At 46.6% G+C, this 22,358-nt stretch overlaps 1 protein-coding gene across 11 annotated transcripts in view; it reads right to left on the reverse strand.

The window, feature by feature from the left end:
• The window catches only part of RHBDD1 (rhomboid domain containing 1), a 115,109-nt gene continuing 92,751 nt past the window's right edge, over positions 1-22,358 (reverse strand). For all 11 annotated transcript variants that reach the window (XM_073807196.1, XM_073807195.1, XM_073807190.1 and 8 more), the window contains one exon: positions 1-1,059. In XM_073807196.1, the coding sequence (XP_073663297.1) occupies positions 965-1,059 (95 nt within the window). In that variant the 3' untranslated portion in view covers positions 1-964. The remainder of the gene's footprint in view (positions 1,060-22,358) is intronic.

The raw sequence follows: 22,358 nt of genomic DNA on the forward strand, positions 1-22,358 counted from the left end.
TGTGACTTTTTCCTTTTATTCATGAAACACAAGCACCAGGAAACACCTTAAGTGACTTGCAGTCTGTGGGTTTGGGGAGTGTCTTGGACGGGTGAGTAGGACAAGCGGCTGTTAACAGTGGTCAATTAAAAGGCACTTTTATGAGAAAAAAATACTTCGTCACGAGGGATTTCTCAGTGACCAACCCACTGGTCACTACTCTGGCTGCTTTGCTGGTTAGTTCAATACAAGTTGCATCTCCGGGATGGTACATCGCCACTGGAGAGGCTGCTGGGAGCCCAACTGTGGATGCCGCCTGCTGTGTCATGGAGTGTGTAAGTGGTTTCCCATCTGAGGTCTTACTTAAGCTTTTCCAATTACACATCCCGTGAAGGCAGAGTGATAGCATAGCAAAGCAGGTTCACTGCAACCACCATCCAGATATGGGGGGCCCAAGGAGCCAAGGCGCTTGGGCAAGGGAGACCGGAACGACAGCCTGCGATGGTAGCCACGTCCTGTTCCTGGAAAGTCACCATGGCAACATGCCAGGAGGATGAGGGATGGCTCCCTGCTTCCTTCCAAGTCGAGCACTGAGCAGAATGAGGGCCTGATCTTCTGGGCTGGTGAACACAAACCTCTTGGCGAAGGTCACGGTCTTCAAAGACAAAACAAGGCTGAGTCAGCAGTGAGAGAAATGAGTGTGGAAACTGGACCCTAGGTGGAGACGCTGACTTTCTGTCTGCAAGAAGACAAGGCCAGGAGGTGGGCCACTCCCAGAGGGCTGTGAGCTGCATCCAACAAGCCTGGTCTCAAGATGTCAATCTGCTTGCAAATTAGACTCACAGAGGCCATAGGACGAAGGGCCACGGCAGATGTGAGCAATTGGGACGGTCATAGTGCCCTCTGCTTTTGTTCAAAACTAAGTGGGGGCTTGGGGGCAATGGTAACACAGCTGGATCACATTTGTTCACATGGCTGGGTCACCTCACTGGCCGTCGAATCTGTGAAGCCGCTTTCTCCTCATTTCTTCTTCTGGTGTGAGATGGAACCGATAGGCCGGGGGGCTATTTCTGCGATTTCCTGTAGAGAGAAAGCACAAGGGAGAATCAAGCGTTGCCCATCCACTGTCCTGACATTTACAGGGCACCGCATCCTAGGATTCCCAAGGGGGAAAAAAAGATGGCTTGGGTGTCATCTTTATATTAGCATGAAACAGAAATGTAACAAACATATTTCAGAGGTCAATACTACATTTCAACAAAAAGTAAACATTTTTAGCGAGGTCCAGTCCATGAAACTAATTTGACTCATTTTGAAACTTCTTGACAATCCTCCCATTTCTATGTTCTTTTCCATCATGTTCCACAATTTGCATCATTTAATTTCCAAAATGTCTCAAGGGCTTACTTTATTTCTTTTAATGCCCAGAAATAACTGTCACTGTCTGTAATATCCTCACCCAGTGTGCTCGTAGGGTTCTCCTATTGGGCCCTTTTCCTCCCTCTAACCTGCTGCCTCCTGTACTTCCCCAGCTGGTGGGAATCACGCCTGCCTGAAACTCACAAGCCCCCACAGGGCATCATGGCCCATAGAGCAGGGGCTGTGTTACCATAATGACCAATATCTGGGCAGGCAGACAAAAATGCAGGCATAATATTTGAAGATCATATGGGCCATGGAAATCATCACTGAAAAGGGTTTCTCGGGGCTACAAACAGAACATATAATTTGCAGTGATATAAGCATTTCAATCACTGCATTAAAAAAACACTCTTCCAGGCACTGTAAGGGGATAATAAAGGAATAACAATAGACAGTCCTTGACCTCAAGGACCCAGAAACCTAAATCTAATGAAAGAGCTTCAATATCCTCCATGAGGCAGCCATGCAGGGCGTCACTGATGGATACATGCAAACAGTAGGTTCACGTCTAAGCATGCGGACCAGAAAGATTGCACCTTTCCCCTTCTGAGCCTCTGCTAACCTTGTAAACTCACTCTGAGAGGCCCACTCCCATCACCTCCCTCCGTCGAAAGTCCTACTCGTTTTCCAACGCCCCATCCAAATCGCACTGCCCTCTGGCCACCCCCAATGGAAGAGCTCTCTCCCAATTCAAGTTCCTCAGCTTCCAGCACCTTCCTCTCAGTGGTCCGCATACAACAGTCACCACATCCCACAAGACAGGGCAGCCACTATGCATACCGCTGCTCTCTCCTACTGGAATCACAAGCTCTCAAATGGCAGGGAACATTTCTGATGCTTCTCTCTGCTCCCCAGTGCCCGGTACAGCCCCGCACACACAGAAGCTGTTCAAGAAAAATAAGGGCCTGACTCAGCGGCACATGCCTATGACTTCCAAAGGTATATGTTACGGCCAGACCACCACATTCAACGTTGCCCTCTGAGGTTCTGACACAACTGACTCTGGAAGCCCTGGCCTAGCTGGGAAGGGTGGATGGGCAAGAGGGTCAGAGCCAGGAGGGAAAACAAGTGAACAGTTGACCCCACCCGCTCTCGCTCCAAGCGTGGTACCTTGTCGGAGACGCTGACAGGTAATATATTGACATGGTGGTTGTTAAGACAATGATGAAAAGATGTTAGAGAAAGTGTGAAACTAAGAGTCAGTTTGCTAAGCCACCACTAGAATTTCAGTTGTCAGACAATGAGAACTTTCTAAAAAGGCAGTCAAAAGCAACCCCTTTTTACATTTTTTCCCCCACAGTGATAGAGACCCCAACACTTACCCATGTCTGATTGTCCTTTCCTTTTGAGATGTGAGGGAATTACCCCTGCTGGACCCCTTGTAACATTTCCTGACTAGTCCACCCAGAAGTGATCCTGGTGGGCCAAGCCCGGCACTCACTCTCGCTGGGTAAACTCCACTTGGAGGTTTTTTGATAAGTGAAGTATATGTCATTTTACCAACTTTCACTAAAGATGCTGTTCAAACGTGTAAGACTTTTACCATAAAGATTTTATGAATACTATAAGATTCAAAGTTTTACTGGATATGGTTTTCACCACATACATTTGTAAAGGAATTTCTCTCTGTTCAAAGTGGTAAACACTTTGAAATTACAGAGAAACTCATGAATCCAATTACCATTAGTTTATTGCTTAAAAGTGCTTTATACAATGAGCTCCAACTCCTGCTTTCCTTTTAACGGTTGTTTTTAACAAGTCCATTCTTAATTGTACTTATGAGCGCGGGCCAGTGTGTGACAGCCCATTCCAGCTGGGCAGGGAACTGGGAGGCCTGGCTGTGGGCGGAGTTAGAAGCAAGCTCAACGTGGCATCTTGACTCCAGGCCACAGGGCACGAGCCCATAGATGCTGAAAGATGCTCAGACTCCCAAAGGGAATCACAGTGTCCAAGAAGAAAAGCCTGTTCCATAAATGGAAATGCAGGGAGGAATCAGAGGGGGCAGACTGTGAAGGTTCTGGGGGTTCAGCTCTCAAAATGGCCAGCCGGCACAAATGCTCTCTAGACCCATGCTCGGGGCATTTAAGGAGAACCACGGCTGGGCCAACAGAAGAAATGCCACGTGCTGAAGTAGAAAACTCACATTAAGAGAGGAACAATAATCACTCTTTCAGAAGAGCCTTTTTTTTTCTTTTTTTTTTTTTTGCGGTACGCGGGCCTCTCACTGCTGTGGCCTCTCCCGTTGCGGAGCACAGGCTCCGGACGCGCAGGCTCAGAGGCCATGGCTCACGGGCCCAGCCGCTCCGCGGCAATGTGGGATCTTCCCGGACCGGGGCACGAACCCGCGTCCCCTGCATCGGCAGGCTGACTCCCAACCACCACGCCACCAGGGAAGCCCCACAAGAGCCTTTTAAGGTATCCAATTTGAATTAGCTTTTACTCCCAATTTCATGATGCCAATTTTACAGATGAAAAAAACTGAGGCTCAGGGAGTGTTAGGGACACACCTAAGGTCACAAAGCTAGCGTGAAGGCAAGCAAAAACTTGCACCTATCGGTCTTCCGGCTGCAGTTCTAGCTCTCCTCCTCTTCCACAGCCCCACACTGCCAATCCTACTAACATGCCGAGTATGTTATCACATCCCTTCGCTGTGCCTCATCCTCCTGCCAGAACCCAGAGGGTCCCTTTCCTTCAAGGATATGCAGGGAGCTCACCGTTATCTGAAAATAGAAAAAGAAGAAGATCCAGCCTAAGCTCTCAAATCGACTGGGCTGTGCTGTCATCACAGATGTGACTACAAAGTTCCCGCACTGGGTCCCCTTAAATTCTACTGACTACTAGAGTGGTTTGGGTTTTTAGGACCCCTGGAAAGGCCTTGTGTATAGCAACAAAACAACAATAATGACAACGCCTGATGTGGATGTTTTATGGGTATTTTAAATCCTTCAAACTCAGTGTTTCTGTTAACATCAAAGCCACCTGACTGTCTGCAGAATGATTTAACTGCTTCATTTCAGCCTTTGAACTGCATTCTTCTTGCTGGTAGTTAGTTTTCTTGGCAAGTTTTCAAGACTAAATTAACCTGTGATATGTTGACGGCAGTTATGTATTTGATGTCAGTCAGCCAACCCCCCGACCCTGTTCGTCACATCTGCGCTCTGGGTCAGTGCCACACTGGGGACCAGGCCTCCAGCTCCTCCCCTCCGCCTCAGCTAAGCTCTGTCTTCCAATTCTCCACCTTGTCATTTATTTTTAAACCATTTCTATATTTTCTGCTTGTGTCACATGACCTATTATTTCTCTCCTTAGCCTCCAGGACCCTCTGCAGGCATTTCTCAAAGGGTCTAAGAAATGCGCTTTCCACATCTACCTATATTTATTAAGCACACAGAAAAGGATCTGGATGGGCCTCAGCTAGACGGCAAAAGGAGAAGAGGTCCCCATGGGTATATTGGAAAAAGTGTTGCTAGGAAAATGGGAGATGCTTCCGGCCCTGCCTGGAACTAGAGAGGACACCCCAGGCAAGTCTTCATTCCGGCAGGCTCTGGTTGGTTCACTTGTCAGGGGAGAGGGTGCAGAACAAGGTGGCTGCCAGGGTCCTTGCCGTGACTCTGGAGTCTGATGACTGGGATAAAATCCTGACTCTTCCACTTACAGCTACACATCCTTGAGCAAGTAGGTTACCTTCACGCGGCCTTAGTTTCCTTACCTATAAAATGCAAATAGTAACAGTAGCTCCTTTGCTGGACTGTTGAGAGAATAAGAGAGGATGCATATAAAATGCTTAGCTGAGTGCCAGCAGTGCAGTTAATGCCTGATGAGCACTGGATGTCAGGACTTCTAACCTCTAACATCACTGAGAACCATATGGGTTAAATGGCTACCTGTTCATATCACTGGCTAAAAGACAGATACCAAATAAAATGACCAAAGACTTCTTAAAAGATAGAGCCCAATTCTGTTTGAGGACCAGTTGGCAGTGTTTTGTACAAAGTGTGGAGTCACTACTTACTAAATACTTGTCCTCTAAGAGACAGATACGAAAAAGGTAATTCACAACCTCCACATGCCAGCACACTTTTGTGACTTTCGGGCACTGCGAAAACTGGAGAGCCCAGCTGAGACCTCTTTTCTCCACTGAGTTAAATCATGCATTGAACATTTACAGGTCTGGGTGAAACAGCCTTGCTCTGATGAACTTGGTACAGAACATTAGTATTTATGAGCCTTGCTTCTATGGTCCTGTAAATGGAGGTCAGCCCTCAATTTTACTCAAAGAAACAGTGAGCATGCTTCAAAGGACCTCAGGAGCAGTGCCTAGTTTAAGAAGATTTAGCTCAATTATAGCACCAGTAGTGAGATCATAAGATTTATTGATTTGTGGTTCTTGATGGAAAAATTTTCAGTTCTCTACCCTTATGTATAATGCAGTAACCTCTGCATTTTACATCTAAGGGAGGAGAAGCAATTTCATCCACATAAGAATTGCTAAAAAGAATGCCATGAGTTGATGGCCATTTCCCCTACTGTTCGCCAGCCCTGTAAATAGAGATGTTTAATTTGCTGTATTCATAGGTCCTGCCCGTGATCTGACGAGCCCTCTATGCCATTCAGTGAAATTATACTAAAGTGAAGCCTCAAGATGGCTTATCTTTCCCTTAAATTGGGGACCTATGGAGGCAATCACTTAAAAAATTTTTTTTTTTAAACCAAGAAACCTCTAAATATTCCTGTACTCTCTGGGATTGCTTTTGTCAAATGAGGGCAACAGCATGGGACCCATATTCTCTCTTTCAAAAATGTTACTTTATTAGAATTCCATGAATTCTAAAGCTTCCAAAATGTCTTTTGACAGGACAGTTGCTAAGTCATTTACTATGACCAAAAAGGCCTGGAAGGAACCCCCAAGCCCAACAATTAGCAAGATATTCTTTTAAAGTAGGAGGTGCCCAAGGACAATACGAGCACTTTCCTTTTTGAGGCACTAATTATAATGATCTATCATCTATCCATCCGTCCATTGCTTTAAAAAGAGTTTGAGGGCTTCCCTGGTGGCGCAGTGGTTGAGAGTCCGCCTGCCGATGCAGGGGACACGGGTTCGTGCCCTGGTCCGGGAAGATCCCACATGCCGCGGAGCGGCTGGGCCCGTGAGCCATGGCCTCTGAGCCTGTGCGTCCGGAGCCTGTGCTCCGCAACGGGAAAGGCCACAGCAGTGACAGGACTGCGTACCGCAAAAAAAAAAAAAAAAAAAAAAAAGTTTGAAATTCACCTAAAAATCTCGTAACTTTCATACAGGTGGAAGTTAGATTATGGTTTACAATAAAGGTAACATTTAGATGTGATTTGAGAGAGAAAAATTCACATTTCCACTCCTCAACTGATCAAATCAACAGTGGTGGGATTTCTTAGTTCTGAAACAGTATCTGGAATCCCCAAATGAGAAGCTCTGAATGGAAATCAACTCAGTTGCTACTTTCCCTGTTGTACTTTTCTCTCTGTTCTAGTTGGTTAATTTGGGGGACCATTAATGGACACAACTGACTTCAAATCAACAGGCTTCAAAATCAAGTTAAGTTGATAATTATAATCAACTTAATAACCCAGTTAGCAATTCGAGTAACCTAAAATATTGGGTCCACTCTGTCAGATCTAGAGTTTTTTTTGCAATATCGAGAACACATGGTATGACCTCTAGAACAAAAAGTGAAAGTCCGAGAGGAGACAATAAATGTTTGCTGGGCAATTGCTACATGCTCACTCTACTTTACTCTCCCTTCCTTTTAAAAAGTGTACAACTTTATTAATTTCCATGCACTGAACACATGGGACCAACATCAAAATACAGTATTTCCAGCACTCACAAGCCTCCATGGGCTCCCTTCCAGAAGCGGTCCACTGACTTCTTACAGCAGAGATTCATTTTGTCTACTTTTGTCCATAAATGGATTCATATAATATGTACCTTTTGTGGGTTGTTTCATTTTACATTATGTTTGTGAGACTCACCATATCGCTGTATGTGGTTTCTATTCTACTTATCCTTCTGAGTAGAATTTCCTTGTCTGTTTTATAGAAAGAAGAATGGAGGCTTAAAGATTTCAAGGAACTTACCAAGGCCACACAGCTGGTCAGGGACTGAGGCAAGAGTCACACCTAGATCCCTTTCTACTCTGCTCCAGACATGAGGTGTGTTAGTTGTCTTCCTTAACCCCAAAACCAGAATCTGTAAACCCGAACAATACTATTCCTTTCAACTTGATTTGGAAGCAGGATCTGTTTAAAAAACAGCAGGAAATTTTACCTTCTGCTTTAGATAAGGTTCACTGCAAACAGTAAGATCTTCTGGATAACAAAGTATCTAGAATTAGGATCTCCCTTGACAAGGTTTTAGCAAGAGGCCCAGTTGCAAAAGTCAGCCTTGGTGATTAACTATATCATGTATTTTCTAAACAGAGAACAGCTTATAAATTCTTACAGAAATAACTCTCGATGGGCTGGAGGGGCAGCAAAAAGAGAGGCTGAGGAGAAGAGGGTCTTCCATTAGGAACCACTGTAACATGAAGCACATATTTCTTTAAACAAATGGATGCAGATTTTATCTATCTATCTATGGCTGTGTTGGGTCTTTGTTGCTGCGTGTGGGCTTCTCTTTGTGGTGGCTTCTCTGGTTGCAGACCACAGGCACTAGGTACACAGGCTTCAATAGTTGCAGCACGTGGGCTCAGTAGTTGTGGCACACGGGCTTAGTTGCTCCACGGCATGTGGGATCTTCCCGAGCAGGGATCGAACCCGTGTCCCCTGCATTGGCAGGTGGATTCTTAACCACTGAGCCATCAGGGAAGCCCAGATGCAAATTTTAATACTAAAGGGATTTTCCATTTTTAAAAATCAATCTGTCTTAAATCCCTTCACAATTCTGTCACCACCTTAACACTTTATCAAGAGGGATTTAAATGAGATTAGGAATGATTTTCAAGCACCTTTTATATACATTTAATGGCTTTAGGATGTTTCAAATTTTCTTTGATGTAAAACAGCTTGCCTTTTGGCCAGCAATCTGAAGGTGCCTCAGATGGAGTTTACCCAATCACATCAGCTGATTCTGGAAACTGAGAAGAGGTTGACTATCTCCTCTGGAGGAACAGCCTTCCCAGTTCCATATAATTTGGGGCTGTACCTTTTTTCTTTTTTTCTTTAAATTCAAAATCACCTACTGATATCTACTGGACAGATATAAGAAAATTCTTGGAAAACTAGATGCAGGGCTCCCTTTGCTTCCATATTCTCATTGCCTAGTACCCACGAGGGCCTACGTGCCTGGCTCGGACAGCAGAGAGAAACCAGACAAGGGCCCTGCCTGGAGGGAGAGATTTGAGAACATATTTTACAACAGAAAAGAGAAAACTGAAAGTAGAATGAGGAAGTCTTTTGTGGGCAGGGAGTTCTGATGGAAAAAAAAAAAAAAAAAAAATATATGTATATATATATATACATACACACACACACACACACAAACACACACATAAGTACGGACAAAGCTAGAAAAAAGATGAAGACCCTTTGGACTATTAAAATCCCACACTCCTCTCTGAAGCTCCAGGGCCAATGTGCCTGACTTGCCCAGGACAGGCAACTGCGGCCTGGGGCCTCTCCTGATGTTTCTGATAGAGGTCCCATACCTGCCCGCAAACAGGGCCCTAGCAGGACACCCCCAGAGAGGGCCGCTGCCCTGTACCTCCCGCCTGGCCTGCATCGTTGTTGGACTTGGACCCTCCAACCTTAAAGGATTCCCGAGGTCCAAATGTCTACCTGCTCAAATCTCTGACCTCTCCGGCTCCTGGCCCTTTATCAGCTCTGACCCTCTGATCGTCATCTCTTAGACAGAGGAGGCCTTCCACTGCCTTTTTATGGCTGGATTTCCTGATGATGTTAAGATGGGGCCACGGTGGCGGGGGCAGGGGAAGGACAAGCAGGATGGAACTTCTAGCCTTTTCCTCAGAGCCTGGATACCACCCCTCCTCTTGCTTCTTGATCATGGGGTTATCTTTGAGTAAGTTTTAATTTAAGTATTTTCTAAATTTAATTATCTTTAAGTTTTAATTTTTTTTTTTTTAGGAGAGGGAAGTGGGTAAGAGATTATTTAAACTATAATAAATTGAGCTCAAAGAGATGTAAAATTGCGTCTTCCCGAGACCCACTGGGTTCCAGCCCTGCTGCCTGCCACTTGCTATGGCATCATCGTAAAAGAGTGGCTGCGGCTGAATTCTCCCCTTGCTGGCCTTTAGCGGCCCCGTCCCATGAGCACAGTTTCCATAGAACAGCAACCAACTGGCCGGTGAAGGCAGGAGTCAGAGCTAGGCTCCCAGTTTTCAGTAGCTCAAATGCAAGAGGTTTGGGCAAAGCCAGGCAGTCTTGGAGACTCTATGAACGGGACAGCTGTCTGGTTTGCTGCTGTGATTCCTAAACTTTCATGTGCACAATAATGGAGAACTTGTTAAAAACGCAGATTTACTAGATCCTACAGCCAGAGATTCTTACGCATCAACTGGTTGGAGAGCAGGAAGGTGCATTTTAATGAAAACCCACCCTGGCGGCGTTTCTGCTGCAGACAGTGTATCAGATCACTGAGAATCACTGGGGGAAAAGAACACACTTCGCTGGATGTGGGTCTGCATCTGGCTCCACGAGGACCCTGGACGAGGCACTTCTCCCTGGGCCTCGGGCTCCTCATCTGTGCAATGACAGGTGCTGGATTGGACATTTTAGACCTCCGCACAGAGGTGCAACATCCGCGGCTGTTCGCTTCTCAGTGAGCCATCAGGGTTGGCTGGCCTAAGAAGGCAGGGTGCAGATGGGCCACACCAGCAGCCTGCGTCCTCCACTGCCTGCAGTCCGGGCAGCTACTCTGCCTGCCCCATCAGCCAGCCTGGTCATGACTTCTGACAGCTGGGCCGAGAACTGGCCATGCTGTGCTTCTTGGCAACTTCCTCCAACTAATTTGGTCTAATTCAGTGTCCCTCCCCATGCCCCAACGTTTTAATTTTTAATAAACTTTTGTTTTTTTGTTTTTTGTTTTGCGGTACGCGGGCCTCTCACTGTTGTGGCCTCTCCTGTTGCAGAGCACAGGCTCCGGACCTGCAGGCTCAGCGGCCATGGCTCACGGGCCCAGCCGCTCCGCGGCATGTGGGATCTTCCCGGACCGGGGCACGAACCCGTGTCCCCTCCATCGGCAGGCGGACTCTCAACCACTGCGCCACCAGGGAAGCCCTAAACTCTTTATTTTGGAATAATTTTAGATTTAAAGAAAGTTACAAAGGCAATACAGCCAAACATCTTACATTATCATGATCTAGTTGTCAAAATCAACCACTTACAGGGATGGGTGCGCTACTATTAATGAAATTCCAGACTCCACTTGGATTTCACCCGTTTTTCCACTAATTTCCCTTCTCTGTTCCCTTCTCTGTTTCACCAGTTTTGCCACTAATTTCCCAACTAAAGCCAACAGTCCATTTAGTTGTCAGGTCTCCTTAGTCTCTTCAGGTCTGTGGTACCGTCTCAGTCTTTTCTTATTTCCTGTGACCTTGACAGTCCTGCGCAGCGCCAGCCTACAGCAGAACGTCCCTCAGTTTGGTTTGTCTGATGCTTTTCCTCATCATTACTCTGGGGTTAGGGTTTTGGGAAGAAGACCGCGGAGGAGAAGTGCCCTTCCCATCCGATCGTATGAACTGGTGATGTAACCTTGAGCACTGGGTTAAGGAGTGTTTGCCAGGTTCTTCCACTTTTAAAATTTTTTGATGAGCTCCAAGGCAATGAAGCTTTAACTCTCATCACCAAGAGTTACCTGGATAAACTGGAATAGGTAGAAGTGGGTCCCTCACGCAGCCTCTGTCACTCTCCCTGCTTGACGATGAGCAGGTACAGGGGGGTCACCCCTGACCGTCACTGAATTCAGGTTCTCCAGCACAGAGGTGAGCGCGTGCATCACCAGGACAGCGCTTTGAGAGTTTCCGATCTGGCAGGCTTGGCATGGAGCCCAGGCTACCGTATTTTAATGAGTTCCCAGGTGATTCGGAGCTACACTAGCTTTTTAGAATCAGCTCGGATTTTTTTTTTTTTTTTCAACTGAAAATATCCACCCTGGGTTTCACGCCAGTATTTACACTTGCCGGCAGGTGGAGCCAGAGGCTCATGACTCAATCTGCTGAAGAAAACTAGGACAAATTCCAGTCAACAAAGCATTCCGCACTGTAAGCAGAATTAGGGTTATTTTGAAACAGATGGGCTCTACAGAAGCCGTTGCACTGAATATTATGCAGTTGTTTATTGTCTAGATGGTCTGAAACCCGGGGACTATTCGCCAGCATCTAGCAGTTTCTGTGTCATATCAGGTTTCTTCCAGCGCAGAGGAGACTGACAAGACCCTGGGAGACAGATGTGGTTATGGGTACGGATGTGGATACAGTATTTTAACCAGCTCTGAACTCGGGATTTACTCCTGCTACGGTGCATACTGCCTTGCATGGCTGAGTGCATCTTCCTGGAACGATCAGGATCCCTCTAACTCCACATCAGAAGAGTAGATACAATAGATACATTTGGATACAATAGATACAAATAGATACAAATAGGTACAATCTGTGACGATAAGACACCAAATCCCGGATGCAGTAATTCTAAAACTGCTTTACTTAAGCCTAATCAAAGTGGTCTGTTTCCTGGCTTACATTTTTACCCACACGCCCACTTACACTTGCCCCCATCCTCTTTCCTTCTGCCCCTCTCCTGTGCTACCCCAGCTGGCATTAGCAGGGAGGAAGCAAGGGCAAGGAAGGCCAGCTAGCACGCACTTGACTGTGCCTGATGCACTGGTCCACAGTGGGCAGGACCAGGGCTTACAAATGGAGTGTTCTGTGAGTCCTGGAAATCTACAATGGCCTCCAAGCGCCAACGGTTCCTCCGTAGAGAATGTTTTCAGTTCCTTAGCCTGGGATCCCAGGCACTCAGCTGCTGCTGTGCTGGTCAGCCCGGGATCAGAGAGGCCGTGAAGGCGTCTCTGAGGTTGGCAGCTTGGGGACGGGTGGTTCAGCAGGTTCTGCTGTCTCTGTGCTGGACAGACCCTCAGTCACCTGAGGGGCGCACAGACGTGCTTCCTGGTGGATAAGGCCCTGCTGTAAGCAGTGGGTTCGTAACTGCCTGGCACAGCGGCTCCCTCCCTCCAAGGGATAAAACGTCAGTTGATGGTGCCCCCCCCCCCTTTTCATGAACAGGGGCAGGTCCCCCGCTCAGAAACAACAAAATCCCCAACGTGCTTGCTCTTTGCCCAGATTCTCAGACGGAGGCAGAGAGAAGCACTGTTGATGACATTTAGACCTGTTTCATTTTTTTCTCACTCCCTTCAACTTGAGTTTCAAATCAGAGACAGCCCAATGGCCAGCTTTTTAAGCAACAGCCCAAGGTAATGTTTTCATTGACTTTTAAAATCATAGCCCATTTGGAATTAGCCCATATTTCCCACAGAAACCTCAATCTTCTGAAAATACCTTTTAACCTTTGGGCATAGAAAAATATAAGTAAATATCATCCCAAGAAATCAAAGAATAAGAAAGAGAAAAGATGGAGAGTCAGGAGGAGAACTCTGGAAAGGGACAAAGAAACTTAGATCGGGAACTTCTGCCAAGACCAACCACTGAGGGGTAACGTCCAGGTCACACTGGACAACTGTTGCCAGTGACTGTTTGTCAGGAGAAACAAGGACGTGGAGCCTGGGAGGGAAGGGGTTTGGGACAGCTGACCCTAGGCTTGGTGGCCGGACTGACTGGCAGCAAATAAAATAAGCCATGCGACAGGCCCTACACCTTCCCACTGCTCCCATGTCACAGTCCTGTGAAACACGCAGCAGCACGTCAACGCTCTAGAGACTAGACACTGGATCTAGAAGAGTAATTTCCAAACTTTCATGTGGGTGAGCACGGTAAGAGGCAGATTCTAGGTTCTAACTTGGGAGATCCCAGATCAACGGCTGTGGTGAGACCCAGGAATCTGCATTTTTCAGAAGCACCTCGTGTGAGTCTGATGCTACCAGCCCCACTCTGAGAAACTGGGATCCGAGGGATGCCGTACTACATTCTGGGGTTTTGTTTGGTTGTAACTAACGATGAGCACCAACACGGCATCTGGTTTTGTACACACAGGTCTTTTGTTACATCCTCCCTGAGCCAGAAGCTCTGGTGGTTTCCCAGGTTGTGCCGTGCTCAATCCTGGATGATGTGAATTTTAAAAGTAAGACACCAACGCAACCCAGCTTTCCTGAAGATTCTATTAGTTATAACATGAGAGTGGACGAAACTGGCCACTCACCCAGTCGTAGGAGCAAAGCCACTCACCTCTGGATCCCAGGTGCCTGGGACCTGGTGGGCACGTCATAAATGTTTGGTGAATGAACAAAAAACCAACTAATATGCTATCAGGGCTGAGCAGAGAGGGGGCCAGGAACCAGGGGCCCAGGCCAGACCAACGGGGCTAGAGGACCGTGAGAGAGATGTGGGTAAATGGTGGCAGGTAGGGAATTTCAAGGCCCAAGAGTCTTGGTTTCTGGCCTCAGCCAACAACCAGCTTTCAAACCCTGAGACATAAGTGGGTGAGAACAGGTGACAGGAGGCTTCAGAATACAAATCAGTCTATTTGTTTCCTCTAACAAGTGCATGAAGTTGGTCTGGGCTCTGGGGTTCCGTTACATTAGAGAACTTCAGTATCCAGAAGTAGGCCAAGATATGAGATGTACTACGTACATCCATGTTGAATGCTGTAAACATTCAAATTATTTCTATTTTTCAGATATCATAAGCCTGACTGGTGCATAAGTACACATCAAGAGATACTGATATCAACGCAGAATTATGAAAACAATCCCTGACCTAGGAAACTGTCCCTGAGCTGTTGAGAAGCCAAGGAGAACACCATGGTTCGAAGCTCTCACAAAAGCTAGAAGCTGCCGGCATGCTCCTCTCTCAGGTGGAAACAGAGGAAGATGAACTATTCTGGGAAAAGCCTGCAATGAGTGCGTCACAGCTGGTCTCAAAGGTGCATGAATGTCAGGGTGAAGGTGGGGCGGGCACCCCGAGAACCACCGGCTCAACCCCACAAGGAAACAGCAATGCAAGGGCCCCGGCAGATGCACTTGCTGGGTTAAAAAAAAAAAAAAAAGGCAGGAGAGGGAGGGGGCGGGAGAGCCAAGAGGGAAAGTAACTGGAAGAAGAATGACATCCTTGTCAGCGGTCCGAGCCCCACGAATTTTGAATGGTTGGTGGTTTAGAAAACCAGGGTGGGCTCCTCGGCAAAGGCCTAGATAAGCTGGGAGGTAAGGACGACACAAGCGTATCCCTTCAGAGCGGAGCAGCTCTGACTGAGATAAGCGGCAGGGTGAGAGCATCTGCACAGAACGCCAACAGGCAGGAGCCTTGCTCTCTGCACCAGAAGCTGAGAAATGCTTCCTGTGGGTCAGAGTTGGCCTAGAAGCGGGATGGCTGTGAAGTTCTGGGATGCGATAAACTATCCCGGAAGTTGGACGGTCATCTTAAAAACACGCTTGTTTTTGTATTTGGTGGTATTTAACCAGTTACCTGGCGGTCCAGTGGTTAGGACTCCACGCTTTCACTGCCAAGGGCCTGGGTTCGATCCCTGGTCAGGGAACTAAGATCCCACAAGCCCTGTGGAGCGGCCGAGAAAACAAAACAAAACTAAACTAAACCAAAAAAAAAACCGCAAAAAAATATTGCTCTGATGGTATGTAACGTAACCCTGAGCTGAACTGCCACTTTTTGTGCTTTTAGGTCTGATTAACCCACTCCCACCCACACCAAGTTCTGATCCACTAATGAGAGACAGTATGTGTGTTTGTGTGTGTGCGTGCATCCTTGCGTGTGGGCTCGAGTACGTGTGTTACAGACACGCCTTGTGACTGAAACTTCTCCCATAAACAAGCCCTCCCAGCCTCAGGAAGAGCCGGGGGCTTTCTCAGACCGCTGGCACACAGTCGTGAAACAGCCTGCCTCTAACTAACCTAGAATGGCTCAGAAGTGATTCTAAAGTGGGCTGTGCTGGGGAGAGAGACTCGGTAACAAAAATGGCTTATTCTTACATGTCTGTTAAATAATTTCTAGTAAAACAAAACTTACTTTATGAACAGAAAGGGAGACCACAGAATGAAATTTTTTGAACTTTAAATTCCAAGTTAGGAATCTAGAGCGAGGCTTACCTTGGATAACTGATGATTTAGATAAGTGGGGAGGAATATGTTGTTCTCTGAGCATCTTTGGAAACAGATGTTTCATCTAAGTGTTTGCTGTAGCCAGAGAAAAAGCGAGTACTACAAGGCCTACCTACAGGTTTTTTTTTTCTTTATTGGAGTATAATTGCTTTACAGTGTTGTGTTAGTTTCTGCCGTACAACGAAGCGAATCAGCTATATGTATACATATACCCCCTCCCTCTTAGGTCTCCCTCCCAGCCCCCCATGCCACCCATCTAGGTGGTCACAGAGCACTGAGCTGAGCTTCCTGTGCTTTATAGCAGGTTCCCACTAGCTATCTATTTGATGCAAGGTAGCGTATATATGTCCATCCTAGGCCTACCTGTAGTTTTAAGAAAGAAGCTTTAAAGATACCATGTCAAGTGTGGAAAGGAGATTCTGTGTGAGATGCATCCAGCGCATCTTAAAATCATGGATTTTCAGGACTTCCCTGGCGGTCCAGTGGTTAAGATGCTGCGCTTCCACTGCAGGGGGCACGGGTTCGATCCCTGATCAGGGAAGTTCCACATGCCTCACGGTGCAGCCAAAAAAAAAAAATCATGGATTTTCAGAGTGGGGTGGGGGAGGACTTGGGATGATGGAATCCAATCTGCTCAGTTCAGAGCCCAGAAACGGAAGCCCAGAGTGGGTAAATGGGTCTCCCGTTTTGCACAGCTGATGGGGGCAGAATCAGAACCCAGGTCTCTCAGTGCTCTGGTCATGTCACCAGACTTCATCGTTTTCCCTTTTAGCCATTTCATCCTGAAGAATCCAAACCTCCCTTTCAAGTCTGGAGTGGACATCGGTGTTTTATACAAGTGCCTTCTGCTACCCGGCTCTGTGGGCAGCACGGGAAGGGAACGCGCTCTGGTGCCAGACAGAGCTGAGCCTGAATACGGGTTCTGCCCCTTCCTCTGTGCTCCTGGACAAGTCACTTTCCTCACCAACCCTCACTTTTCTTATCTGTGTGGATGCAGGAACCTACCCCTGGATTGCTCTGAATGGAAGGAACTAAAGGACGCCAGCACCTGGCTCAAAGCAACAGAGGGTCAGTGGTTCCTGCTATTACGCTAATAACCCCTTCCAGGCTTCCCCACCCCGGGAATGTCCCCACCATCCATCCAGTTAGTCACACACACCCAGACCCCAGTCATCCTAGACAGCTTCCCCTTCCTCATGTGCCCCCTTCAACCTGCCACCAAATCTTGTCATTGTAACCTGAACCTTCCCCTAACTCGTTCCCCCTTCCCTGCACCTGCCATGTCACCAGCCCTGCCTGAGCCACCTGCTTCGTGAGCCTACACTGGTGCCTGAGCCCCTAGATGATGTCCTGCCCTTGCTCTGGTCTTCCAACCAACCACCCTCCACAGGGGAGCTGGAGAGCTTTGCCAGAACACGCATCTCATCCACTTCATCCTCTGCCTAAAGCCCTCCAGGAGTTTCCTTTCATTCAAGGACAAATATCAAACTTCGTACGCAGCCCAGTAAGCCTGCCCTCCCACAGCTCCAACTCCCAGGGACCCCTCCCCGCCTCCCCAAGCTCTCAGGAGAGTGGCCGCATCCCCCTTTGCCCTAAGTTCTCCCAGGATCATGTCCCCTTTCTCCAAAGCACATGATGCCACAGTTAGTAGTTACATGGGACTCTGATGATCCCAGCCGAGTGCATCCTCGTTAGGTGGTGAGCTCTGTGGAGTGAGAACACGGCGGGTTTGTGTTCACCTCCCCATGGATGAATAAATGAACAAAGCAGCAGGAATGGGCAGGAGGGAGATGTGGAGGAGTAACTACTGTCCTCATTTCACAGATGGCCAGACTGAGGCTCGAGGAAGGCGTGTGACTTCCCGAGGTCGGGGCCCCCAGGAACTGCATGGAAGCGCAGTGGTCCTCACACACCGCCCACCACGCTGCTTCAGAAACCAGCTCCCACATTTCTCCTTTACCATCCAACCTTTCTTCACAGTAGCCAGTGGCTCAGCAAAAAATTAGTGGGTTCTTTAAAAAAAAAAACATAGGAGGCTCTGAGGGCATGGGGGGGCGGGGACTATAATTGTCACATGGAAAAAGGAAGAAATTGCAAGTTAATAACGGGGAGATTTTGAGTTTAAAAAAAAAAAAAGACCATCCAAAGCTACAAGATTTGTTGCTATTTAGACCAAATGGAACAACATTTCCAGAATTGTCTCTATGGATCTGAAGATTCTAGATTAAGGGCAAGTGACTTGGCCAAAGGCTTAGACCTGTTTTCCGACACAGGTACTCTTAGGGAAGGAAAAACAAGGGCGGTAAAAGCCCCAGCAAGGTTGCTACACCAGTATGACTGATCTAAATGGAACACACTTCCATGAGTCATTTGTAGCTTTAAATACTATAGAAAAAAGAATTTATGAAACATGCCCAAACAGTCTCCCTTTAATGTGGCGAGCTCTTTTCAAACCACATTGTTCAAATTTATGTTAAAATGCAAACCCTTCATGTTTACAATGGTACTCTTGGAGGAATAATATAAAAGTACAACTGCTAAATTTCAAAGACAAGACTTATAGCCTCAGAACAATGGGGGCATTCCCAGCGCAAATTTATGAGCTGTTAAACCTCAAAAGGTTTCCTCAATTAGCAATGAAGGTTTTGACATATTTGCAGCCTGGTATAGGGGCTGCTTTTTATACAATTTGGGGTGTACCGCTTTTATCGGAACTTTTCCTTACTTTTATTGACCTCGGATGACAACTATTGTGCTCCTCTCTGGGCAGCGTTTGATCCTGCTAATTGTGCCGTGGAGCCAGGACGGCATTTCACGGTTTACCATTGCTCCTGGGGCGCACGACAAATTATACATAATGCATTGCGTTGTAATTGCTGCATTGTGAACTTGGCTCGCCTTCCCAACATAAAATACCGACATCCAAGTAGTTTTATTATAAAAAACCGAGAGGGATTCTTTTGGATTATAAACATCTGAAGACACAACGTTCTCATGAATTCCGGTGGCTATTTTGGACACACACAGGGCGGGCGAGGCTGAAAAGCAAATCAAATGTACTTCACATGAATGTTTACAGAGAAAAAGAGGAGGCAGTCACGAAGGCAAGGCCATAGGGAATGCAAAACAAAACGGAGTAGGAGCTGAAGGGCAGACAAAAGTCCAAACTGGGAAATCAAAGAGGCAAGGTCTAGTGATGGCCCTTCGTCTCCCTGGGCCTCAAGTTCCTCCTTTTGAAAACAAAGGCACAGAACAAAATGACCACAAAGGTCCCTTTTCCATGAAGACAGGAGCCTCAGGGGGGCAGTGACCTGTTTTCCAAGTCTGATTTGTCAGCACTAGAAACCTGTGTCTTGTACCAAACACACAGCTTCTCACCACTGCCCTGTTGGTTTGGGGCCTCTTATAAAAAGATGATGCCTCTTGAAAGGGCAAGGGGCAGAATAAATAAAGCACAAGTTTTGTATATGCAATATGATCAAGTGCAAAAAAAAAAAAATCACAAGCACAGTACAGTGATCACTCTAGATGCCCACAGCGGGCCGCGGTCACAGGACCCGCTGCAGATTTGGAAGCAACACCAAGGCACCAGGGGGTCCCCTCTTAACCCTCCCTTCTCCTCTCTCCCTGCCCCGGGACAGCAACCTGATATATGAATTCAGGGAAATGAATGTCCTAGAGGAGCCAGAGGTGCTCCAGCAAGATTTCAAGCACAAGGGGTCGCCTGGCAGCTCAGCCGGCCACACAGGTAACACATAACTGGACTGTGTTAGAACCGTGGCTTCTCTTTGAAGCCAGGCCACAGACAATCCAACGTGCAGTTGGTAGGCTGTTAACCTCCTGCCAAAGAATTCTGTCCCTTGACCGACTTCTCCTCCCACCTGGTTCAACAGCAAGCAAATGGCCCAGTTAATTGCAAACCGAATTTAAGACTTAAATTTGACAACGAAGTATGCTTAGAACTTTGAGTGTTTGGCATAGGAGGGTCAGAATTCTAACTATTTACTTAAATTATGACACCCAGCGCTGCATAAAAGGCATCCTGGATGAGAAACACACCGGCTGTCCATCTGTCAAGATTGTGGAAAGCCTGTGAGGCAGTGTGGGCCTCCTCCCCCAAACCCTCACGTCTACTGTGGGCGACGTAGCCGTTGTGCTACCAACTAGTTCATGTGAACAAAAGGGGATGCTCCGGAGTGGGCAGCTAGGGGGGCAACAGTCAGGATTGCAGTTTTAGGACAGAATACTCTTACTTATTGGCCCTAGAGTTGTGCTAAGGCTCACAGACATGTTCCCAGGGAGGTATGATCAGCTGTGATTTTGTCAGTGAATGAAGCACATCAAGGTTTTTCTCTGGTTATCACTCCTTAAGAGACAATAGGGAATTCCCTGGCGGTCCAGTGGTTAGGATTCTGCACTCTCACTGCTGAGGGCCTGGGTTTGATCCCTGGTCAAGGAACTAAGATCCCACAAGCCAGGCGGCGCGGCCGGGAAGAAAAAAAAAAAAAAAAGGGGGACTGGGCAGGGAAAGTGAGAGGCCATATCTAGGAATTGTTTTTGGAAACACTCCCAAGGCAATGGACTTTGCTCTAAATAAAGAAATACCAATCTTCAAAGGGGGATAGTTTTGGGTAAATGGCAAATCATGAGGAAGCTGAGTAGCAAAGGGAATATGAAAATACTACCTTCCCAACAAATACCATATGATATCAGTTAGATGTGGAATCTAAAATATGACACAAATGAACCTATCTTTGAAACAGAATCACAGACACAGAGAACAGACTGGTGGTTGCCAAGGGGGAGGGGGTTGGGGGAGGGATGGAGTGGGAGGCTGGGGTCAGCAGATGTAAGCTATTATATGTAGAATGGATAAACAACAAGGTCCTACTGTGTAGCACAGAGAACTATATCCAATATCCTGTGATAAACCACAATGGGAAAGAATATTAAAAATGTATATATATATATATCTATGTATAACTGAATCACTTTGCTGTACAGCAGTAATTAACACAACACTGTAAATCAACTATACTTCAATTTAAAAAAAAAGAAAACACCACTTTCCCAACTTCTTTAGACAAAACTAGGCCTGAGGTCCCCCCCGTCAGGCAACCACTTCGTAGTCACGAGCATCTCCAGTGCAAGAAAACATCTCACACAATTTTCTTGAGTAATTATTTCCCTAAATTGATGCCAGGAAAATCTTGTTCCTTCTCTGGGGAGAATATACTTTGGGATTCCTGCCACAAGTTAAATGGTCTAGATGAGTTTAGAGAAAGATCATTTAAGGACAATCAAAAAAATTATACACACACACACACACACACACACACATATACACACACACACATACACACACACTGGAAAAAGAAAATAACAAACGTGAACGAGAGTGCCTAGGTTGGAGGTCCAGGTAGGAACCCCATGAGGAAGGGTAGTGCCAGGGAGGCAGCACAAACTCAAGAAGGGTTCTGTATCCCTCTATTTTGAAGCCCAGGTCCATCAAGAGATCTTAAAAGAAATACATAAAAAGAATATAGCAGTGGAGAAACTGAAGTTTTACATTTCCAATTTTTATGTTATAGGCTTCCTTCCCCCCTCTAACTTCAGTTTATAAACTGAAGGCTTCAGTCTTTTGAATACACAAGGACACTTGTGCACACAACCAAATCCAACCAAAAAAAGAGAAATAAAAACCAAAGCCATTTCAAATATACCTCAAGCAAGAGCTTGATCGAGCGTCTGGACTCCAGAGACAAGTCTGCCTGGTCATGGCGGTATTCCCAAGGCAGGTGGCCAATCAGAATCTGTTGAATGACTGAACCCCAAAGAGTTTTCATGGATGGAGGGTTAAGTTCCACCATTTCCAGCTCCTGCCTTGACCCACAGACTCAGCCATCCTGGGGCGCTGCAGGTTTTTGGTTTAGCCCTAGTCTGCCCTGGAGCCATCCAGCGAGATCCATCTAGAGACCCTGGGGATCCAGATGAGCTGACAGGAGAAATTGCTCCTGGTGTCCATTTACATAAGAAAAATGAGGATCCACTTTTCTAGGGGTGAAATCAGGGCTGAGGCAGAAAAGGATGGCTCTTACACAATCTTCATCTCTCTCTCCCCTCTCATGTAGTCCCTTTGTATTTCTTTCTTTCATAAGAAGGGGGCTCTCTAGCTTTCCAACATGTTCAATAGCTACCAAATCCAAGAACTCTGAAGACAGACCACGAAGATTCACCCTTGGATTAAAAAAAAGTCACGTCTCGTGAAAACACAGGTATCACAATGAGAAATACCTGAGAGAAAACACTTAGAATTCGAAACAAAACAAAACAAAAAAGACAGGCAAAAAAACACTTCTTTGGTTTTGTCAAGAAACTTACTTGAGTATTTGAATATTAATAATAACCACATTTATCCCACACTTGTAAGGCAAAGCAAATAAACTATAGCAATTAAACAGAGAAAAGAATTATCACCCTAAAGTAGCTACTCCTTCCTAAGAGCTACCAAAACGCAAATAACTTGTAGCCTGTTCTTTCTTGTGCCTTAGCTGTAACAGAGGAGGAAACTGGCTTGGAAAAGAACAACGAGAGAAAGACAAGGACTACGTTTTGAATGCACAGCTTGGGGGACGTCCACCATGACGGCCGTGTAAAAGAAATAGCCATCCAGGGCTGACATGGGCTT

The sequence above is a fragment of the Tursiops truncatus genome, chromosome 7 (genome assembly GCF_011762595.2).
Source record: "Tursiops truncatus isolate mTurTru1 chromosome 7, mTurTru1.mat.Y, whole genome shotgun sequence".
Classification (NCBI taxonomy): Eukaryota; Metazoa; Chordata; class Mammalia; order Artiodactyla; family Delphinidae; genus Tursiops; species Tursiops truncatus.